This window comes from Hyla sarda, chromosome 5 (genome assembly GCF_029499605.1).
Source record: "Hyla sarda isolate aHylSar1 chromosome 5, aHylSar1.hap1, whole genome shotgun sequence".
In the NCBI taxonomy this organism is placed as follows: domain Eukaryota; kingdom Metazoa; phylum Chordata; class Amphibia; order Anura; family Hylidae; genus Hyla; species Hyla sarda.
Window position 1 is genome coordinate 20878959 of NC_079193.1, and position 24058 is coordinate 20903016.

The following is a 24058-nucleotide window of genomic DNA, read 5'->3' on the forward strand; positions in this document are numbered from 1 at the left end:
ATTCATCTGTGCTGGAATATACAACATGTGGCAATCCATCCTCCTGTACAAAGTGCCGGGAGCATCAAGAGTCATCTGCCATGTAAGAGCCATCTTCTCTTCTATGGCCCTTGCCTGTGTGTTTCTTATTATAGGAACTGGGGTCGTTGTATACATCCAACTGTTTGCTGGAGAATGTGAAGAGAGGATTGAAGCCTTTGTCAAAATCATCGAGTGGTCAATTCTGGTCCTCATCCTGCTGACGAATGTGACTTTCTATTCCACCATGGAACACCTATTGTTCACCATGTCCAGGAACACCTGCAGCATCTCCCTAAGGGTTCGGATCGATGCCTTTGGGGTATAGAGGACCATGCAGAACATCATAAGAACCTGTCATCTGTATGTTGGAGTTGGAATTTCACGCCACAGCCCAGAACTTACTACTGAAACAACTAGAACTGCGGCAAGTCTAGAGATAAAGACCTAGAGCCAAGAAATCCAACGGCACCAACCTCTCTCCATAACAGCAAGATGGAGGAATAGAACAGATTGTTATGTTCTTATAGGAAATGTCTTATTTAAAAAATGCATAAATAAATGAAAAAATTATGCAAACCTTCTCTTCTTCTTTGTAGTCCTAAACTCCTTAGATGTATAGGAATATGTGTACCTTAATTTTTTTGGGGGCTGCACAATATGTCACAATCACATCAGGAATTTTGCGCTTTGTGATATAGCGATTTCATCCATTGCTAAATGTTGCAATAACCTAGATGGTGCTGGGAGGAGAAACAATGAGCCACATGCTTGAGGGGCTGCACAGCACGGGAGCCGACAAACAGGTGAAACACACCTGCCACCACAGGCTCGCCTCCCCTGCGGTACGGCCTGACCCCTCCAGCGAGCGTCTCCCTGTTTCTCCTCCCAGCAGTGCCTAGCGCTGGAAGGAGGTGTCCTAACCCCTCCCCAACTGGCCGCTGCTGTATATATGTGGTGCAGCCGTGCAACGGGTCTATAAAGCAAACTCAGGAGTGGAGCTCGCTTTATACTGGCTAATGCTGTGCAATATCGATCAGGTGAGTTCCATTAACCCTTAAGATGCCTCAATTAAAGTTGGTTGCCTCAAACAAGTACTGGTAGCTCAATGGAATTTGATCGGGACAGGGGCGGCAAATTTGCGGGGTCCTGATCAGCTCAGAGGACAGGCCGAGGATCACTACCTGCCTCTTTCCTGTCCGATCAGCGCTCCTATATTGCAGACAGCCTCTGCAGCATGTACTAATGGAGCGCTGAAAGATTAATTACACTAACAGATACAAAAACTTTTTATATGTTGTACAATTTTTGCACCTCAGCACTTGCACTTTGATAATATAGATGTGCTTATATATTAATTTGTTTCACTTATGTTTTTCATGTTTGTCTTCATTTATTTTTGATATTTCATGAATTTTGCTTTTTTACTATTTATTATATTTCCATGTATTTTTCACGTGTATATGTATTTATTCACTTTGGTCCCCTCATAGGGTATCATCTAGTACAGTCACTAATAATATTAATATATTTTTCATCTTTTTTTAATCTATTTTATATTTCTCTATGCACTCAATTTTCCCTTTATATATATAAATATATATATATATATATATATATATATATATTCTGACAGTGTGGCAAGGAAAGGGTGCATTTCCCACACTGATCCTGCAGAAATCTCCACCTGTGGACTAATCAATGAGGCAGCAGAAAGGGGAAGGGTCCTTAAAAGCAAGAGAAACATAATAATCTGGGCTCTCCCCTAGACAGAGGTGGCTGTTAGAGGGGGGAGACACCGTGTCCAGTGCCAGGCGGGCACAGCAAGGGCTGCTGAGGACTCCCGGAGTGAGAGATGCGGCTCCTGTAACATATAGCAGGTGGCTGTATGAATGGGACTTTATGTTCAAATGTGAACTGTGTCTTATAAGGCTGCAGGACTTATTGGCCCTCATTTACTAAGAAAATCGGGTTGTAAGTCTATGTTGCTTTCTTACCCGACTGCTTTTTTCCCCTGGTATTTATTATTATGTCGCATCCTGTTTGTTGCACTGGGTTTTGTAGGTTTCCAACTCCTCTGAGCTGTCGGGAAAAAATCCACAACAATTCAACTAATTCGGGTTGGAAACCTTAATAAATATGTGGGAAAGCTAAGAAATGTCGGGTAACGCCCCTTTTTCGGGTTTGGGAGAATCCACATCGGGTCCGTTGGGAAAAAATGTTGCATGGTGTCGCAGACTGGCGCAGGATGTCTGCGACATGGCGCAGACAAAGATGCGACAAAAAAACCCGACAAAAGAGGTCGGTTTAGAATAGTAAATGAGGGCCATTGTCTTTAAACTGGCAGGGAAAAGCCCATCAGTTATTAGTCAGGGCATGCTACATGTGCAGTGAGTGGCTAGACGGCCTAGGAGTTATTTTTATATTTTGTTTATCCTGCATCCTGTTTAATAAACCTGGCGAGGAGCCAGAATTGCAGAAAGGACTCATTGTTTGCCGGTTTATTGTGGAAAAACGTGTCCTTTGGCTACGGCAAAGGACGATCCCAGTGTGAAACCCTTTACAATTGGTGGAGGATGCGGGCACACGTTGCTAGGAGCAACCGACAAGGATGGCAACCGGATATCGCCAAGAGGCATGGAGTGGTGAGCACCTTAAAGAGATCAGCGGCAGCTCAGCAAGAAGATGTCTTCACACCTGATACGTTTCTGGCCCGGAGGTCAGAAAAGATGGACGTGAGGACTCGTGAGATGATAGTAGGTGGTATCCCGTTGTTTGTGGAACTGGATTGTTGCCAGGCTGTATCCAGAGTCATGCCGGACATACTACCCTTTTTGAAGACCCGACCAGAGACCGGTAAGACTGTTCTGATTGACTTTGAAACTTGTTATGGGACAGTAAGCCATGTTATGGAGGTGTGTGCAGAGCTTAATGTGGAGTTTATACTGGGCAGAGACTTCCCATATTTTTGGCCTTTGTGGAATGGGGAGAATGTGCCAGAGAAATCGCACGCAAAGGTTCCTGAGGTAAAGGTTGGCGTTGTCTCGCTAGATGACTGTGTGAACTCTGTCCAAGATGTCTCCAACCTGTGTCTAAGTGCAAAATCATGTGAGGGTGGGGCACACCTCATGAAGACTGATGAGACTGTTCACACTCTGCAGGTTGGACTAAAAAAGTCTAGTGAACAGAAAAGGTTGAATGCAGGACTGGGAGAAAATATTACAAAAGGCAATTTGCATGAGTTAGGTCATGTAGATATGAACTGTCCTGTCAATTATGAACATGTGCAATGTGATATTGTATTGTGTGAAACATGCATGCCTATGTCTTTTGAAGTAATGTGTACTGCTACCAACTCAGACAGGACAAAAGAAAACTTGTGTGAGTTGGTTGTAGATGGTAAAAAGATGGCGGCTATTCTAGACCCAAGAATGGCAATAAGTCTGGTAAAGACCAGTAGCAGAAAGCCAGATCCTGACATAATGTCTATACAGGCTGATTTTTGGGGTTATAAAACTGTTGATGTCTGTTTTTCTACTCCCTATGGTACAGTGAGTCACAAGGTTGCAATAGAGCCCTCCTTGGAGAATGATGTAGTACTGGGGACAAATTTTCAATTTTTCCAGCAATTATGGGAAGACTGTCAGGTGACTAGAGCAGGTACACCTGATAGGCCCACAACACTTGACTTGCATCACACACTAGTTGAAAGTCACTCAGCAGAGGCTGAGGACGGGGAGTATCAGCAGTCACTAGACACATGTCAGGTAGGGGTCTGCCAGATTGCTGGGGGAGCTGAAGAACAGACTGTGAGTCAAGTCCAAGAGGATCCAGAGACTCAAGTGAAGAGTGTGCCTCTGACTGAAACAGAGTCTTCAGTAAAACCAGAAACGGAGCAGGTTCTGGAACATAGGTTCCATCCTCAAGTTAAAGATGAGCCAAAAGGGGGGCTGAAATTGCATGGTCATCTAGAAGGGAAGATGGTGGCCGAAAAGGAAGCTACAGTGATTGCTGTGGATAAAGCAAAAGTGCTGAAGAAAGTACATGTGGAGCTGGGTGCTGCGCTTACTGTCACTGACAGAGTCCTGAGTGAAGGAAATGTGACATCTGGACCAGAGATGGATCCTGACTGGGAAGGTAGAACCATTAAACCAGATGTTGTTGCAGACCCCAAGGCCCTTGATGTCTCTGCTGGACAGCAGAGAGATAATGTTGAAGTGAAAGAGAAGTCTGCGAGTGAGCAGAGAGACAGCGAGAAACTGTCCAGGAACTACCCTAAGGCCCATGGGACCAAGTCCCTTGCAAACGGGAAGACAATTCCTAAAGGAGGAGAAGAGCTGGATCAAGTGTGCTCAAAGGAAGAGACAGACCAAGAACAGGTGACGGTCAGAAGACAAGAGAATGTCTCAAGTTCCTGCAGCGAGAGTGAAGAGACCACTGTAAGTAAGAGATCTCGGAAAAACCGAGCTGGACTTTGTAAGAAAAGAGAGCAGAACCGGAATCTTGAAGAAACCTTACAGATGGTTTCTTCAAAATTGGCACAAAAAGAAGAAGAGGTGTATAGCCTGATGGAGGACAAAGAAAAATCGCTTGTAGACTTGAAGAAAGAGAAAGAAGCAAAGCTTCAGATGCAGAAAGATATGGAGATCCACCAAAGTGAGCTTGTGGCTCTGCAGGATGAGCTGTTCCGCTCCCAGGGTCATGTGACCAACAAGGAGAGCGAATTGGAGAGTCTGGTCCAGCAGTTGTCACTCAAGGAGGAAGAAGTGAATGTTCTGTCTGAGGCATATCGGGCTCTACAAAGTGATCACCAGGCTAGGTTGGTAGCCATGGAAGAGCTCGAGAAGGAGAAAGTGGTAATGGCTCATAAGGTGCAGAGCCTGGAGGCGCAGAACGAAATGCACATTAAGTCTCATGCAGCTACCTTGGATTCGCTGGGAAGGCAGATCTCCAAACAAGAGGCTCAGCTAAAAGTCTATGAGCAGAAAGTGTCCGAGATGGAGCTACTGAGTAAAGACAATGAGCAGATGAGAGAACAACTGCTGTCCCTGGAAGATACTGTCAATAACTTGACAGAATTGCTGGAAAGAGAGAAGGTGAACTCCTCTAAACTCAAGAGTGAGCAGCAGAAAAACTTAAAGCTGGAAGGGGACATGAAGGTCCTAAAAGAAGGCAGTGACCAGGCTGCAGCAGAACTGCACAAAGAGAAACTTGCCGTTGGGAGACTTGAAGCGCAAATTGCTCAGTTGTATGAAGAACTCAGAATGAAAACCGAGAGTCTGCAGAAAAAGCTGCTGGAGATGGAGATGCCTCCTCTAAAAGTGTCAGAGTCTGAACGAAGGGCTCAAGAAACAAAGCAGCTGAAGCAAGTCTCACAAGAAGCTCCGGAGTCTGGATGCAGAGTCCGTGATCAGAAAAATAAAGGCGGTACAGACTTGGATGGTCGGGGCCAGCGAAGCTCACACTACAGTCCAGCCTTTGGTGAGAGAAGGCAGAGGCCTGAAAAGACTACCTTGTTTGCAGCCAGTGTCCAGGGCGTTGCCTTGAGCAACATGAAGAAGGTAGGAGGCTCCAAGGAAGCCTTTGGAACACCAGTTGTGAAGAACAGTTTCTATAAAGTGAAGCTGAAAGTTCCTGAAGACTTACAGCAGATGTGCGTAAAGGGATCGGCTCATAAAGACTTTTCAAAGGCAGTGGAAGCCTTTTCAGTGTCTTATGACTCAGAGAATGCCCAGCTGGTCATCTTGTCTGACAATGAAGTTATCATTAAGAGGGTGAACATGTTGGGTAACATCCATTTCCAAAATCTTCGTACAAAATTGTCTGTGATATCGAGAATCAAAGAAGCCAGAAAGAATCTGGAAAGCTTATGTCTGTCAGTGTCTAGATTCCATGTGCAGTTTGATGTACGAAAAGACTTGATGCGCTCAGTAATCGGCACTCGTGCCACAAATATACAACAAGCAAGGAGAATCCCTGGGGTGACTGCTGTTATTCTTGATAAAGATACATGTACGTGTCATGTGTATGGTGAGAACCAAGATGCTGTGAAAAAGGCAAGAAGTTACCTGGAGTTGGCTGAGGTGGTAATGTGGGTTCCCCGAAACTTGGTGGGAAAAGTCATTGGGAAGAAAGGAAGGCACATTCAGAAGGTTGTCGACCAGTCAGCGGTTGTTAGAGTGAGAGTTGAGAGTAATAAGAAGAGCTCCCAAGACGAGGGAATGGTCCCCTTTGTATTCCTGGGCACAAAGGACAGTGTTACTAAAGCAACCATTCTACTGGACTGCCACCTCAAAAGGTTGAAGAAAGTGGACCAACTTCAGCTAACTCGACCAAAGAGAAGGACAGATGCATGGTCGTGTGTGCACTGTCTTTTGAAGACAAGTGCTCATCCCCGGTGGTCTGAGCAGAGGGGGGGGGGGGGATATGTGACAGTGTGGCAAGGAAAGGGTGCATTTCCCACACTGATCCTGCAGAAATCTCCACCTGTGGACTAATCAATGAGGCAGCAGAAAGGGGAAGGGTCCTTAAAAGCAAGAGAAACATAATAATCTGGGCTCTCCCCTAGACAGAGGTGGCTGTTAGAGGGGGGAGACACCGTGTCCAGTGCCAGGCGGGCACAGCAAGGGCTGCTGAGGACACAAGCGTGGACTCCCGGAGTGAGAAATGCGGCTCCTGTAACATATAGCAGGTGGCTGTATGAATGAGACTTTATGTTCAAATGTGAACTGTGTCTTATAAGGCTGCAGGACTTATTGTCTTTAAACTGGCAGGGAAAAGCCCATCAGTTATTAGTCAGGGCATGCTACATGTGTAGTGAGTGGCTAGACGGCCTAGGAGTTATTTTTATATTTCGTTTATCCTGCATCCTGTTTAATAAAACTGGCGAGGAGCCAGAATTGCAGAAAGGACTCATTTTTTGCCGGTTTGTTGTGGAAAAACGTGTCCTTTGGCTACGGCAAAGGACGATCCCAGAGTGAAACCCTTTACAATATATATATATATATATATATATATATATATATATATATATATGTTTATTATACCCTCATATACTGTTATATTGTGCCATTTCAACATTATATATAATAGCCCCCCCCCCCATTCTATATCGATATATGTAGCATATTCATTCATATATTTATTTATCTATATTTATCTATTTTTATCTGTGTTGCCCTGTGCATTATGCTACCTTATGTGTGTTGTTGTGGGACATTATCTTCTTTCTTTTATAAATGATTCTCTTATTACCTTATGTACCGCTGGCCCCCCTGCTTTTGATATCTACATGAATTAATATACAGTAGTCCCTCAAGTTACAATATTAATAGGTTCCAGGACGACCATTGTATGTTGAAGCCATTGTATGTTGAGACCATAACTCTATGGAAACCTGGTAATTGGTTCTGAAGTCCCAAAATGTCATCTAAAAATAGGAAAAAGTGAGGATTAAAGAAAAATAAGTAGATAAGTAATATAGATAAAGCAAATCCTTACATATAAAAGTAATAAAGATCTGCTGGGAGCTGTAATCACTGTCTATGTAGAGGACCGGAGCTTCTTCAGGGTCCTGTACAGTACACGCAATGTCCTGAAAAAGTAAAATGAAGCCGCCCTTATTTGGTGTCCAAAGGAGCAGCTAACCCTGGCACAGGTAAAGAGTAGTACAGAACATGTAATACCTCCCTGTACTGTAGGGGGCGCTACCAGACAGCCAGTCAGTACATGCACTTTAGGAATACAGGGGTTTTATCAGTAAATGACCATTCTGATTGGTTGGTTCTTCCAGCCATTGACATGTTTTGCAGATTCCATAGCATTGTTGAAACTAATGTATGTTGAGGCCATTATCTTTTGGTTGTATTACACATACGGGGGGAGTGGCTACCTCCATGTTGGCTCCTGCACCCCACCCACCTCTATTAGGTGTATATAAGGTACCTTGGATGTTTCAGACCTTGCAGTGCCTGTTGTACTGTTCACACAGAGGCATATACACAGTGTAGGGTCCGTCCCAGAATGAGGTCACCTTACCGTGGTGGGACGGTCCACGCTATTTGGCACCAAATTTGCAAGCTAAGTACCTCATATTTTCATAGTTTCATATCTTCATTTATTGCATTACAGCTGTATAGCTTTTCATGTTCTATCTATATACTCATGTTTTATCTATATACTCATGTTTCATCTATATCTTTGTGCTAGCAGTGTGCTGCTGTATTCTTCTGTTGCTGTATATTTAGCCCAGCAGCCTGCACCTGCAAGCCAGGTTTTTACAATAGTTTGGATCAATAGTGCTGGCCAATTTATCCTTTGGATATATATATATATATATATATATATATATATATATATATATAGTGTCCCGGTACGTACTGTATTGCATACTGTACCTTGTGTCGGGGGGTCCCCAAAGTCAGAGTTCCTAGATACCGTTGGGGTCTGCCTGCTGAGTAAGTCCCTCGTCGCCTCTTCGTTCTTTAATTGTGTGTGGTTTATGTAAATAATTGATATAAATATAATTATCTGTATAGTGTCTGAAGGACCTTAGGTCACATGACTAGTGTTAATTCCTTTAAGGTATGCTTAAGGACCTTCCGAGGTCACATGGTATGGTCACATGTTAGACCATAATCCTTTGTGAGGAGAATTGACAGATGGTATGGACCAATGAGCTCAAGGCCAGCCCCTGCCCAAATAAGGGAGCTGCCAGCCAATCCTCACTCTCTTGGGTTCCGGACTAGCAGAAAGGAGAGATCCGTGCAACTTTCAAAGACAAGACCAGGCCGAAGCCTGATAATACCGCAACTTACCAAACCGTGAGTTACAATACAACTCCCCACTATAGCTAACGTGTCTTCTGGACCTAAAACCAATCCCCGAAATCCAGTGGAACAGCGCATATTAATCTCCTGAGTTTAAAACTCACGCGGTCCCAACCAACTGTCAAAATCCTAATGGACTCTGCTTGTAAAAAGACTTTTCTTGTTTAACTCTGCATAAAACCTGCAGTAAAAGTTCCAACAGTTTTCTGAAACCTACGGTTGTGGACAATCATTTATTTAAACCTCCCTATCGCTGTTGGGACGGGTGGCGATAGGACAAGCATATACAGAGAAGCCCCCTGCTATCAGACAGGAGAGAGCTCAGAGGAGTCGTATCACACAGGAGAGAGCAAAGAGTAGTCCTATTGTGGTGTCCCGGTACAGGACCTTGTCCTGTCCCTTGTCTAAAGTCCCCTCAGCTAGAGTCCCTCCATTCCTATAGGGCTCTCCTGCAGGGCTTACCCCTAGTCACCTCCTATAAATGTGATATTTATTGTATATATTATTTAACCCCTTAAGGACCAAGGACGTATGAGTACGTCCTTGGTCCCGCTCCTGTGATATAACACGGGGTCCCACAGTGACCCCGCATCATAGCACAGCGTGCCCGGCGTCACAGTGAAGCCGGGACCCGCCGCTAATAGCGCGTGGCACTGATCGCGGTGCCGCGCTATTAACCCTTTAGCCGCGCGCTCAAAGCTGAGCCACGCGACTAAAAGTGAAAGTAAAAAGTGCCGGTCAGCTCAGGGAGCTGTTCGGGATCGCCGCGGTGAAATCGAAGCATCCCGAACAGCTGTACTACAGGAGGAAGGTCTCTTACCTTCCTTCCTGCAGTCCGATCGCCGATTGAATGCTTCAAGCCTGAGATCCAGGCTTGAGCAATCAATCGCCGAAAACACTGATCAATGCATCCCTATGGAGATGCATTGAACACTGTTAAAGATCAGTCCCTTTCGGGCTTGTAGGTAATATATGCTAAATTGAAAGAGTTATGATTTTTTAAAGGTAAGGAGGAAAAAACGAAAGAGCAAAAACCGAAAAACGCTCGGTCCTTAAGGGGTTAATGTCTAGGTATTATAACTGTATAGGACCTTAGCAGGTCATGTGACTTGTAAATTATGTTTGTACTATTGTTTAACTCCTTGGGGACGGAGCCCATTATAACCCTAAGGACGGGAGCATTTTTTGCAATTCTGACCACTGTCACTTTAAGCATTAATAACTCTGGGATGCTTTTACTTTTCATTCTGATTCCGAGATTGTTTTTTCGTGACATATTCTACTTTATGTTAGTGGTAAATTTTTGTCGATACTTGCATTGTTTCTTTGTGAAAAATTAAAAATTTTATGAAAAAATTTAAAATTTTGCATTTTTCTAACTTTGAAGCTCTCTGCTTGTAAGGAAAATAAACATTCTAAATAAATAATATTTAGATTCACATATACAATATGTCTACTTTATGTTTACATCATAAAGTTGACATGTTTTTACTTTTGGAAAACACCAGAGGGCTTAAAAGTTCAGAAGCAATTTTCCAATTTTTCACAAAATTTTCAAAATCGGAATTTTTTAGGGGCCAGTTCAGTTTTGAAGTGGATTTGAAGGGCCTTCATATTAGAAATACCCCATAAATTACCCCATTATAAAAACTGCACCCCTCAAAGTATTCAAAATGACATTCAGTAAGTTTGTTAACCCTTTAGGTGTTTCACAGGAATAGCAGCAAAGTGAAGGAGAAAATTCAAAATCTTAATTTTTTACACTTGCATGTTCTTGTAGACCCAGTTTTTGAAATTTTACAAGGGGTAAAAGGAGAAAAAGCCCCCCAAAATTTGTAACCCAATTTCTCTTGAGTATGGAAATACCTCATATGTGTATGTCAAGTGTTCGACAGGCGCAGTAGAGGGCTCAGAAGCGAAGGAACGACAAGGGGATTTTGGAGAGTGAGTTTTGCTGAAATGGTTTTTGGGGGAATGGCGCATTTAGGAAGCCCCTATGGTGCCAGAACAGCAAAAAAAAAAAACACATGGCATACCATTTTGGAAACTACACCCCTCAAGGCACGTAACAAGGGGTCCGGTGAGCCTTAACAACCCACAGGTGTTTGACGACTTTTCGTTATATTTGGATGTGTAAATGAAAATAAAAATTTTCACTAAAGTGCAGGTTTTTTCCCCAAATTTACCATTTCTACAAAGGGTAATGGGAGAAAAATCCCCCAAACTTTGTAACGCAATTTCTCCCGAGTATGGAGATACCCCATATGTGGCCCTAAACTGTTGCCTTGAAATACGACAGGGCTCTGAAGTGAGAGAGCGCCATGCGCATTTGAGGCCTGAATAAGGAATTTGCAGTTGGGGTGGACCCGGTTACAAGGATCTGTAGAGAAAAGAAAAGAAAGGACCGACGGACGGCGCCTCGTGTATTTACCCTCAATAGATCGGGTGGTGGGTGGGGGGGGAACCCCACGGGGCTTATAGATGGCCGCTCACCTTGAGATCTATGCAAAAAAGCATATCACCCACGATATAATCTGGGTACTGTAGTACGAGTCGCTGCTATGCCGATGGGTTGCAGGAGGAAACAAGTCGTCCTGGGAGTCAATATTAGAAGTAGAGCAGGAAAAAACCCTCAGGTATGGCGCTGCAGACTCTTGTAGACAGATGAGGCTGATGCCAAGGTAATAGGAAAGTCCTCAGCAGGACATTTTATTAAAAAAAACAATAAAATGGACAAGATTACGCGTTTCGGGAGGATCCCTCCCTTCCTCAGATCAGGATAAGGACAGTACAACAATAGCAGGTTTATATAGCCCAAAAATGGGCGCCAAAAACACATGGGAGGAGTAACAATCCAAACTTGAAAATCAAAGTACAGGAACAGAAACAGCACTTACATATAATATACAGTATGAATATACATTAGGAAGCAATACAATTACAAATTGTGGTAATATAAGGTCAGGTTATGTGTTGGACCAAGACTAGCAACTGCTGGAGAATCGCAGTGGGCCGGAAGCTGTCAGCCGCAGCATGTGAACAGTGTAAACAAGGCACTTCCTGTGTGAGAAGCACGTCAATAGCAGTGAGCTCTGAAGCCGGGCTGGTTGCCCTGGACGCGTTGCTATGCTAGGAGGTCACATGGTCAGCTCTCTACCAATCAGCTCTTAATGTGGTTTCTCCTTACTTGTGAAGGCTGTGAGGATCGTACTGGCAGAGGACACTGACAGGCTCCTATTCAGTGTAAGCTGTGCGATTATTATCTATATGCAAATAGTGCTGTCAGGGGATACTGGCAGCCTGGTCAGTGTGGGCTGTGAGCACTGTGTATATAAGGATCGTGCTGTCAGGGGATAAGCAGGCATGAGAGGGAGACAAGATGTTAATAGAGAACTATACAGGGATATTAGTCTGTTAATCAGTGCAGAGAAGAAGTAAGCACTGCCTGTATAGTGATCACATTGTAAGGGGGAGACTCACATTGTCATAGGTAAAGATGAAGGTGATATGTAAAAGAGGACATGCTGGTGTGGTATTATGATGTGTAACAGCATGGTATAGTATAACCAGGTATTAACTGATAACAAGATTACTATTTTAGTCATGATCATGACTAAAATAGTAATCTTGTTATCAGTTAATACCTGGTTATACTATACCATGCTGTTACACATCATAATACCACACCAGCATGTCCTCTTTTACATATCACCTTCATCTTTACCTATGACAATGTGAGTCTCCCCCTTACAATGTGATCACTATACAGGCAGTGCTTACTTCTTCTCTGCACTGATTAACAGACTAATATCCCTGTATAGTTCTCTATTAACATCTTGTCTCCCTCTCATGCCTGCTTATCCCCTGACAGCACGATCCTTATATACACAGTGCTCACAGCCCACACTGACCAGGCTGCCAGTATCCCCTGACAGCACTATTTGCATATAGATAATAATCGCACAGCTTACACTGAATAGGAGCCTGTCAGTGTCCTCTGCCAGTACGATCCTCACAGCCTTCACAAGTAAGGAGAAACCACATTAAGAGCTGATTGGTAGAGAGCTGACCATGTGACCTCCTAGCATAGCAACGCGTCCAGGGCAACCAGCCCGGCTTCAGAGCTCACTGCTATTGACGTGCTTCTCACACAGGAAGTGCCTTGTTTACACTGTTCACATGCTGCGGCTGACAGCTTCCGGCCCACTGCGATTCTCCAGCAGTTGCTAGTCTTGGTCCAACACATAACCTGACCTTATATTACCACAATTTGTAATTGTATTGCTTCCTAATGTATATTCATACTGTATATTATATGTAAGTGCTGTTTCTGTTCCTGTACTTTGATTTTCAAGTTTGGATTGTTACTCCTCCCATGTGTTTTTGGCGCCCATTTTTGGGCTATATAAACCTGCTATTGTTGTACTGTCCTTATCCTGATCTGAGGAAGGGAGGGATCCTCCCGAAACGCGTAATCTTGTCCATTTTATTGTTTTTTTTAATAAAATGTCCTGCTGAGGACTTTCCTATTACCTTGGCATCAGCCTCATCTGTCTACAAGAGTCTGCAGCGCCATACCTGAGGGTTTTTTCCTGCTCTACTTCTAATAACGGTTACAAGGATGGGGCTTGTCTCCACCAAAACCCTACAGCAGTGTCTCCCACAGGGTGCCTCCAGCTGTTGCAAGACTCCCAGCCTGTCAGGACAGTCTATGGCTGTCCGGCAACACTGGGAGTTGTGGTTTTGCCACAGCTGGAGGCGCCGTTTAGGAAACCCTGCCGTATGAGACGTTTTTCGTTTTTATTGGGGGGGGGGGGGGGGTTTCAACGTGTAAGGGGGTGTATGTGTAGTGTTTTACTTTTTATTATTTGGTAGTGTAGTGTTTTTAGGGTACATTCACACAGGCAGGGGTTCACAGTAAGTTTCCTTGAAGGAAACCTCACATGGGGGGGGGGGGGGGGGCGCCCCAAACCTTCAGCTGTGGCAAAATGACAACTCCCAGAATGCACTGACAGACCGTACATGCTGGGAGTTGTAGTTTTACAACAGCTGTAGGCACACTGGTGGGGAACCACTGAGTTAGAAAACAGACTCTAGCTCAGTGATTCCAACCCATGTGCCTCCAGCTGTTGCAAGACTACAACTCCCAGCATGTACGGTCTGTCAATGCACTCTGGGAGTTGTAGTTTTGCAACAGCTGGAGGCACACGGGTTGGAATCACTGAGTTAGGAAACAGACCCTAGCTCAGTGTTTCCCAACCAGTGTGCCTACAGCTGTTGCAAAACTACAATTCCCAGCACGGCCAGACAATCAGGGATGCTGGGCGTGTAGTTCTGCAATATCTGGCCCTTCAGATGTTGCAGAACTACAACACCCAGCATGCCTGGACAGTCTGGGCATGCTAGGAGTTGTAGTTATGCAACAACTGGGGAAGAACAGTGGCCTCCAAACTGTAGCCCTCCAGATGTTGCAAAACTACAACTCCAAGCATGCCCAGACTGTCCAGGCATGCTGGGAGTTGTAGTTCTGCAACATCTGAAGGGCCAGATATTGCAGAACTACACTCCCAGCATCCCTGACTGTCTGGGCATGCTGGGAGTTGTAGTTTTGCAACATCTGGAGGGCTACAGTTTGGAAACCACCATATAGTGGTCTCCAAACTGTGCTACTTCAGATGTTGCAAAACTACAACTCCCAGCATGCCCAGACAGTCAGTGCATGCTGGGAGTTGTAGTTTTGCAACATCTGGAGGACCACAGTTTAGAGACCACTACACAGTGGTCTCCAAACTGTGACCCTCCAGATGTTGCAAAACTACAACTCCCAGCATGCCCAGACAGCCTTTGGCTTGGTGGGCATGCTGGGAGTTGTAGTTTTGCAGCTTTTAGAAGGCCACAGTGAAGATCACTTACCGCGATCTTCACTGCAGCCTTCTCAGCCGCACTTTCCGGCCGTTGCTCTTCCTCCTGCCGCCGCTTGTTACTGCTGCCGCTGCTCCGTGATGCCGCCGCCTCCGCCGCCGATGCCGGTCCGGGTAAGCTGGGCCATGTCCCCCCTCCTCGCCGCCAGTGTTCCCCCCGCTCTGTACCGACTTCGATCGGTGCGCAGAGCAGGGGGAAATGAACTGTAACCCCCCGTCCCCCTCCTGCCATTGGTGGTCAGCCTGACCGACCAATGGCAGGGGATTGGAGGGGGTGGCAACATTGCCACCTCGCTCCTATGCTTTAGGCTGGTCGGAGCTGTCTCTGACAGCTCCGATCAGTCTTATTTTCCGGGAGATCGGGTCACCAGTGACCCGATTTGCCCGGATCGCAGCAAATCACAGGTCTGAATTGACCTGCGATTTGCTGCGATCGCCGATATGGGGGGGTCTCAGGACCCCCCTAGGCATTGCCACAGGATGCCTGCTGATAGATATCAGCAGGCATCCCGGTCCGATCACCGCCCGGCGAGCGGCAGTGATCGGAAATACGGAGGGCGTATGGATACGCCCTCCGTCCTTAAGTGACGGGACGCGAGGGCGTATGCATACGCCCTTCGTCCCCAAGGAGTTAAGGACCTTCCTAGGCCATGTTATGTACCCAGGGTTCACTGGGTCAGGACTTACAGGTTTGCTGACCAATGAGCTTTTGCCCAGCCTCATTAATATATATAGGGGCCTGCTGCCACTAAATTCTCTCTCTTAGTTCCCGGCACTCATAGAAAGTACATCTCAGCACAAATCTTAACTTCAAGCTAGGCCAAAGCCTAAGAACCTGCAGCCACAAAACCGTGAGTTATCAAAGCTCAATCTACAAAATCCTGTGTGACTACTACTCTCATCAAATCTATCACTAGTAGCACAGTGGCTAGCATCAAAGCTCATTGCTTCCAAGTCCCAGCAAAACCTGTGAGGAACCTGTATCCCAGTTCACTCATAAGAGACTGTTATGTACCAAGCCTGTTGCATAAAGTCTGCAAGTAAAGTTCTTCAGTTTATTCATAAAATCTGCTGTGGACATTCCGCTAGTCTACCTGTCGTTTTTTGGACGGTTGGCGGCAGGACCATTAACCCTAAGGAAACCCCACGCTGGCATCACGAAAATTAAGGGTTAATGCCACCAGACCCCACACTAACATAGCAGCACCCCAGACACCATTGCTCTCCTGGCTCACCACACTATCAGACAGGAGAGAGTACAGAGGAGTACTATCAGACAGGAGAGAGCACAGAGGAGTGCTATCAGACAGGAAAGTGCACAGAGGAGTACTATCAGACAGGAGAGAGCACAGAGGAGTATTATCAGACAGGAGAGAACACAGAGGAGTGCTTTCAGACAGGAGAGAGCACAGAGAAATCTTATCAGACAGGAGAGAGCAAAGAGAAGCCCTATCAGACAGGTGACCACAGACAAGAGACCACAGAGGAGTACTATCAGACAAGAGAGAGAACAGATGAATACTATCAGACCAGAGAGAGCACAGAGGAGTACTATCAGACAGGGGAGAACACAGAGGAGTCCTATCAGACAGGAGAAAGCACAGAGGAGTGCTATCAGATAGGCCAGAGCAAAGATGAGTCCTATCAGACAGGAAAGAGCACAGAGGAGTGCTATCAGATAGGAGAGAGCACAGAGGAGTGCTATCAGACAGGAGAGAGCACAGAGGAGTCCTATCAGGAGAGAGCACAGAGGAGTGCTATCAGATAGGAGAGAGCACAGAGGAGTGCTATCAGATAGGAGAGAGCACAGAGGAGTGCTATCAGGCAGGAGAGAGCACAGAGGAGTCCTATCAGGAGAGAGCACAGAGGAGTGCTATCAGATAGGAGAGAGCACAGAGGAGTGCTATCAGACAGGAGAGAGCACAGAGGAGTGCTATCAGACAGGAGAGAGCACAGAGGAGTCCTATCAGGAGAGAGCACAGAGGAGTGCTATCAGATAGGAGAGAGCACAGAGGAGTGCTATCAGATAGGAGAGAGCACAGAGGAGTGCTATCAGGCAGGAGAGAGCACAGAGGAGTGCTATCAGACAGGAGAGAGGACAGAGGAGTGCTATCAGACAGGAGAGAGCATAGAGGAGTGCTATCAGACAGGAGAGAGCACAGAGGAGTACTATCAGGCAGGAGAGAGCACAGATGAGTGCTATCAGACAGGAGAGAGCACATAGGAATCTTATCAGACAGGAGAGAGCACAGATGAGTACTATCAGACAGGAGAGAGCCCAGAGGAGTACTATCAGACAGGAGAGAGCACATAGGAGTACTATCAGACAGGAGAGTGCACAGAGGAGTGCTATCAGACAGGATAGAGCACAGAGGAATCTTATCAGACAGGAGAGAGCCCAGAGGAGTATTATCAGACAGGAGAGAGCACAGAGGAGTGCTATCAGACAGGAGAGAGCACAGAGTAGTACTATCAGACAGGAGAGATCACAGAGGAGTACTATCAGACAGGAGAGAGTACAAAGGAGTCCTATCAGAAAGGAGAAAGCACAGAGTGGTACTATCAGACTGGAGAGCGCATAGAGGAGTCCTATAAGAAAGGAGAGAGCACAAAGTAGTACTATCAGACAGGACAGAGCACAGAGGAGTCCTATCAGACAGGAGAGAGTACAGAGGAGTGCTATCAGACAGGAGAGAGTACAGAGGAGTGCTATCAGAAAGGAGAAAGCACAGAGTAGTACTATCAGTAAGGAGAGAGTACAGAGGAGTGCTATCACACAGGAGAGAGTACAGAGGAGTCCTATCAGACAGGAGAGAGTACAGAGTGGTACTATCAGACTGGAGAGAGCACAGAGGAGTGCTATTAGACTGGAGAGAGCACAGAAGAATGCTATCAGACAAATTGACATCTTCCAGCATGACTGGCAGTTATAATTAATCTATATATATATATATAAAACGTAATGTGTGTGTATGTATGCGTGTGTGTGCTCTCTCCTATGTGATAGTACTCCCCCGTACTCTCTCAGCATCACGTCCAAACGGCTAAAGATATTAACATGAAATTTGGCACACATGTTACTTATATGTCAACAACAAATATAGGCTAGGTGATTTAACCCTTACCCCCCCCCCCCCCAGGTGAGGTGGTACTTAACGCACCAGGACGTACATTTGAGTCCTATGCATAACCGCAAGCATCGGAGTGATGCCCGGATCATGCGCTGCATGTCCCGGCTGCTGATAGCGCAGATGTCCGCCATTAGCCCCTCAAATGCCGTGATCAATACAGATCACGGCATCTGCAGAATTGGGGGTAACTAAAATGGATGATCGGATTGCCCGCAGTGCTGCAGCGGCAAACCAATCATCCAGAACGGCAGACGAAGGTCCCCTCACTTGCCTCCGCTGCCTTCCACGGGTCGACCAGAGCAGAAGATGACCAATAACACTGATCAGTGCTATGCCCTATGAATAGCACTGAACAGTATTAGCAATTGAATGATTGCTATAAATAGTCCCCTATGGGGACTATTTAACCCCTTAAGGACCAGGCCATTTTACACCTTAAGGACCAGAGCGTTTTTTGGAAATCTGACCACTGTCACTTTAAACATTAATAATTCTGGAATGCTTTTAGTTATCATTCTGATTCCGAGATTGCTTTTTCGTGACATATTCTACTTTAACTTAGTGGTAAAATTTTATGGTAACTTGCATCCCCAAATTTGATGAAAAAAATGAAAATTTTGCATTTTTCTAACTTTGAAGCTCTCTGCTTGTAAGGAAAATGGATATTCAAAATACATTTTTTTGAGGGTTCACATATACAATATGTCTACTTTATGTTTGCATCATAAAATTTATGAGTTTTTACTTTGGAAGACACCAGAGGGCTTCAAAGTTCAGCAGCAATTTTGAAATTTTTCACAAAATTTTCAAACTCGCTCTTTTTCAGGGACCAGTTCAGATTTGAAGTGAATCTGAAGGGTCTTCATATTAGAAATACCCGATAAAAGACCCCATTATAAAAACTATACCCCCCAAAGTATTCAAAATGACATTCAGTAAGTGTATTAACCCTTTAGGTGTTTCACAGGAATAGCAGCAAAGTGAAGGAGAAAATTCAAAATCTTAATTTTTTACACTCGCATGTTCTTGTAGACCCAATTTTTGAATTTTTGCAAGGGGTAAAGAGGAGAAAATTTTTACTTGTTTTTGAAACCCAATTTCTCTCGAGTAAGGACATACCTCATATGTCTATGTTAATTGTTCGGCGGGCGCAGTATAGGGCTCAGAAGGGAAGGAGCGACAAATGGTTTTTGTGGGGCATGTTACCTTTAGGAAGCCCCTATGGTGCCAGGACAGCAAAAAAAAAAAAAACACATGACATACCATTTTGGAAACTAGACCCCTCGGGGAACGTAACAAGCGGTAATGTGAACCTTTATACCCCACAGGTGTTTCACGACTTTTGTGTATGTAAAAGAACATTTTTTTTAACCTAAAATGCTTGTTTTCCCAAAAATTTTAAATTTTTAAAAAGGGTAATAGCAGAAAATACCCCCGAAATTTGTAACACAATTTCTCCCGAGTACGGCGATACCCCATATGTGACCCTAAACTGTTGCCTTGAAATACGACAGGGCTCCAAAGTGAGAGCGCCATGCGTATTTGAGGCCTAAATTAGGGACTTGCATAGGGGTGGACATAGGGGTATTCTACGCCAGTGATTCACAAACAGGGTGCCTCCAGCTGTTGTAAAACTCCCAGCATGCCTGGACAGTCAGTGGCTATCTGGCAATACTGGGAGTAGTTGTTTTGCAACAGCTGGAGGCTCCGTTTTGGAAACAGTGGCGTACCAGACATTTTTCATTTTTATTGGGGAGGGGGGCTGTGTAGGGGTATGTGCATATGTAGTGTTTTTTACTTTTTATTTTATTTTTTGTTAGTGTAGTAGTGAAGTGTTTTTAGGGTACAGTCGCACTGGTGGGGGTTCACAGTAGTTTCTTGCTGGCAGCTTGAGCTGCGGCAGAAAATTTGCCGCAGCTCAAACTTGCAGCCGGATACTTACTGTAAACCTCCGCCCATGTGAGTGTACCCTGTACGTTCACATTGGACATCCAGCTGTTGCAAAACTACAACTCCCAGCATGTACGGTCTATCAGTGCATGCTGGGAGTTGTAGTTTTGCAACCGCTGGAGGCTCCGTTTTGGATACAGTGACGTACCAGACGTTTTTCATTTTTATTGGGGAGGGGGGCTGTGTAGGGGCATGTGCATATGTAGTGTTTTTTTACTTTTTATTTTATTTTTTGTTAGTGTAGTAGTGTAGTGTTTTTAGGGTACAGTCGCACGGGCGGGGGTTCACAGTAGTTTCTCGCTGGCAGTTTGAGCTGCGACACAAAATTTGCCGCAGCTCAAACTTGCAGCCGGATACTTACTGTAATCCTGCGCCCATGTGAGTGTACCCTGTACGTTCACATTGGGGGGGGGAGAAACATCCAGCTGTTGCAAAACTACAACTCCCAGCATGTATGGTCTATCAGTGCATGCTGGGAGTTGTAGTTTTGCAACAGCTGGAGGCACACTGGTTGTGAAACACCGAGTTTGGTAACAAACTCAGTGTTTTGCAACCAGTGTGCCTTCAGCTGTTGCAAAAGCTACAACCCCCAGCATGTACGGACAGCGGAAGGGCATGCTGGGTCTTGTAGTTATGGAACAGCCGGAGGCATACTACTTTGACTGGGGATGCTGGGGATTGTAGTTATGCAACAGCTGGATACACACTGGTTTGCTACTTAACTCAGTGTGCCTTCAGCTGTTGCAAAACTACAACTCTCAGCAGTCACCGACAGCCAACGGGCATGCTGGGAGTTGTAGTTATGCAACCACCAGATGCACCACTACAACTCCCAGCATACACATTAGCTGTTTGTGCAAGCTGGGAGTTGTAGTTATACAACAGCTGAAGGTACACTTTTCCATAGAAAAAATGTGCATCCAGCTGTTGCAAAACTACAAGTCCCAGCATGCCCATAAGGGAATGCTGGGAGTTGTGGTGGTCTGCCTCCTGCTGTTGCATAACTACAGCTCCCAGCATGCCCTTTTTGCATGCTGGGAGCTGTTGCTAAGCAACAGCAGGAGGCTGTCACTCACCTCCTGCTGCTGCTCCACGCCGCCGTGCAGGTCAGTCCCTCGCCGCCGCCGCCGCTCTTGGGGCCCCGATCCCAACAGGGACGCCGGGGATCGGGGTCCCCAGCACCGGGGTCTTCTTCCCGCACCCGCTCACGTCCTCCGGAAGAGGGGCGGAGCGGGTTGCGGGAGTGACACCCGCAGCAGGCGCCCTGATTGGTCGGCCGGGAAACCGGCCGACGAATCAGGGCGATCGTGAGGTGGCACCAGTGCCACCTCACCCCTGCTGGCAATGGCTGTTCGGGGCCGTCTCTGACGGCCCCGATCAGCCAGTAAATCCGGGTCATCGGAGACCCGATTGACCCGGAATCCGCCGCAGATCGCTGGACTGAATTGTCCAGCGATCTGCAGCAATTGCCGACATTGGGGGACATAATGACCCCCCTGGGCGATATGCCCCGATGCCTGCTGAATGATTTCAGCAGGCATCCGGCACCGGCTCCGCTCCAGCTAGCGGCTAGAGCCGTAAATGCGCAGGGCGTATCCGTATGCCCTGTGTCCTTAAGGACTTGGAAACGGGGGCGTATGGATACGCCCTGTGTCCTTAAGGGGTTAAGTGTAAAAATAGAAGTTAAAAAAGTAAAAACATAAAAGTAGAAAAACTGTGAAAAACCCCTCCCCCAATAAAACGTAAATTGTCTAATTTTCCCTATTTCACCCCCAAAAAGTGTAAAAAAAAATAAAATGTATGTACATATTTGGTATCGCCGCGTGTGTAAATATCCGAACTGTTAAAATATAATGTTAATGATACTGTATGGTGAACGTAAAAACATTGACCCCTCATACCACCGCTTTTACGGAAAAATGAAAAAGTATTTTAAACGTACTAATTTGGTTTAAAAGTTAGCAATTTTTTTTTGCGCTACAGCAATAGAAAAGTATGTAATCATGGGTATAATTTTAATCATATTGACCCAAAGAATAAAGAACAGATGTCATTTTTATCGTAATTTGTATGGCGTGAAAACGAAACCTTCCAAAATTAGCAAGATTGAGGTTTTCTTTTTAATTTGCGCCATATGTTTTTTGGTAAAGTTAGTGATGGCATTACAACGGACAACTGGTCGCGCAAAAACCATCTGACATCAGAGCACTCCTACCATCGCTGATACTGTGAGTGCTAGGAGCGCACACGGAAATACAGCTGATGTTGGCTGGTGCAGCTCCCGGGATCGCCGCCGCATCAGCCCTCACTCCGCCACTCATATAGCCGCTGGCCAATGTTCACATCTCTCCCTCCCATAGCTGCCTGCCCCACCACTCACATGTTCGCCCACCACCACTCACATCTCTGCCTACCCGCCTCTTACATCTACCCTAGGGTTAGCAATACTACAACTCCCAGCATGCCCTGACAGTGTGGTCATGCTGGGAAATGTCATTTTGCTAATGCTAAGGGAGTTGTAACCATCTGCCTGCTCACATCTCCCCTTGCATTAGCAAAACTACAACTCCCAGCATGTCCTGACATACTAAGAGAGGGGGCTGAGGCCTGCATAGTGAGGCTACGCCCCCTCCCTTGGAGAGGAATTCAAGCAAGTGAGCAACAATAAAAGTTTAATAGAAAAAATAAAAAAATAAAATAGGTGCTAGACACATAACAATGAGATGTACATGTCAGGATTCGGTACTGAGCAATATATTTAAAAAACATAATAATAATTTTGTTGGATCTGACAGGTTCGCTTTAAAGGCTTTTATGCCAGGAATAGTTGAGGGTATTGGATATAAATTGGGGGGGGTCATCAATATCACTCATGTTATTCCACATTTTCTAGAGGGGTTTCTGTTCTCTTTCACCGAAAATGTGAAGAGAGGGAAGTAGTAATAGATAGGGAGGGCAGATTTATTATTTTGTATGATAAAATAGACAGAACGTGTGATTGCATTTGTTTATAATCCACCCCCTTTTAGGTAAACAAGATAATAAGGGAAATAAGAAATAATTACATCTTAAATATTGTTGTATTGTTCTAATGATTGTTATAAAATTAAATAAATACATTTTATTATTATCAAATCGTCAAAGATGATCAAAATGGAGTCACATCAGGTTCTGTTCATAGCAGATACGTAACCATGGCAACTCCAAGAACCAAAGAGTCGATGTGACATCATGTGATGTCATCATAGAACTCTGAAGGCATTACATTGCTCTGACAGCGCCCAGACCTTCATTCTGTAGATTGTTACAGAGCGATTTGCTATACTTTTGCAGTATTTGCCTTTTGTGCCTTTTTCTTCCTCTGCTATGGAGATTAAAGGATTGGGGTTCATCCCCCTCTTCATGGCCCTCTGGTGTATGGTCTGGATCTCCACCAGCTACACCATCACCATCATCCAAGGCCATATTACTTCCCCCCTGATCTATATCAGTGATATGGGGGTTTTCTTTCCTGAACAGATCCCATTCTGTATGGGATTTATAGGGATGGCCATTGCCTCTGTGGGTCTGACATGGCTGAATTATAGATTCATCTTGTTCCATCGTGAAGCCTTTGGACCCCGTCAGCCATTGATCCAGAAGACCCTACTAGTCATCGCTTGGTCATCCTGTGTCATGACTGTCATCATGTCATTATTTTCAACAACAGACTACCCGATGATCCATCGCATCGCCGCCATCGCTACATTCATCTGTGCTGGAATATACAACATGTGGCAATCCATCCTCCTGTACAAAGTGCCGGGAGCATCAAGAGTCATCTGCCATGTAAGAGCCATCTTCTCTTCTATGGCCCTTGCCTGTGTGTTTCTTATTATAGGAACTGGGGTCGTTGTATACATCCAACTGTTTGCTGGAGAATGTGAAGAGAGGATTGAAGCCTTTGTCAAAATCATCGAGTGGTCAATTCTGGTCCTCATCCTGCTGACGAATGTGACTTTCTATTCCACCATGGAACACCTATTGTTCACCATGTCCAGGAACACCTGCAGCATCTCCCTAAGGGTTCGGATCGATGCCTTTGGGGTATAGAGGACCATGCAGAACATCATAAGAACCTGTCATCTGTATGTTGAAGTTGGAATTTCACGCCACAGCCCAGAATTTACTACTGAAACAACTAGAACTGCGGCAAGTCTAGAGATAAAGA

General features: G+C 45.3%; 2 protein-coding genes across 6 annotated transcripts in view; both read left to right on the forward strand.

The window, feature by feature from the left end:
- Positions 1–24058, forward strand: part of LOC130272929 (protachykinin-1-like) — a 180428-nt gene that overhangs the window by 39644 nt on the left and 116726 nt on the right. For 2 of the 5 annotated variants that reach the window (XM_056518951.1, XM_056518961.1), the window contains exon 1: positions 8755–8840. The exons of 1 other annotated variant lie outside the window; for it this stretch is intronic. The gene's annotated coding sequence lies outside the window, so the exon portion shown is untranslated. Of the gene's footprint in view, positions 1–8754; positions 8841–24058 lie in introns of those variants that run through there. 2 more of the 5 variants (XM_056518950.1, XM_056518955.1) reach the window with 1 other exon arrangement.
- LOC130274517 (probable DNA double-strand break repair Rad50 ATPase) lies at positions 2595–23940 on the forward strand. Its single transcript, XM_056522952.1, has 4 exons — positions 2595–2874; positions 3889–4074; positions 4345–6432; positions 23558–23940. Exons 1-4 carry the CDS (start codon positions 2595–2597, stop codon positions 23938–23940), a joined length of 2937 nt encoding a protein of 978 aa, XP_056378927.1.

What these genes read in the sequence shown, in the direction of transcription:
- LOC130274517 (XM_056522952.1), top strand. Translation starts at nt 2,595, where the DNA reads ATGCGGGCACACGTTGCTAGGAGCAACCGACAAGGATGGCAACCGGAT. An exon ending in GAAAGTACATGTGGAGCTGG is followed by an intron (nt 4,075 to 4,344) that starts GTGCTGCGCTTA and finishes CAATTCCTAAAG; the next exon opens with GAGGAGAAGAGCTGGATCAA. An exon ending in CCGGTGGTCTGAGCAGAGGG is followed by an intron (nt 6,433 to 23,557) that starts GGGGGGGGGGAT and finishes TTTCAACAACAG; the next exon opens with ACTACCCGATGATCCATCGC.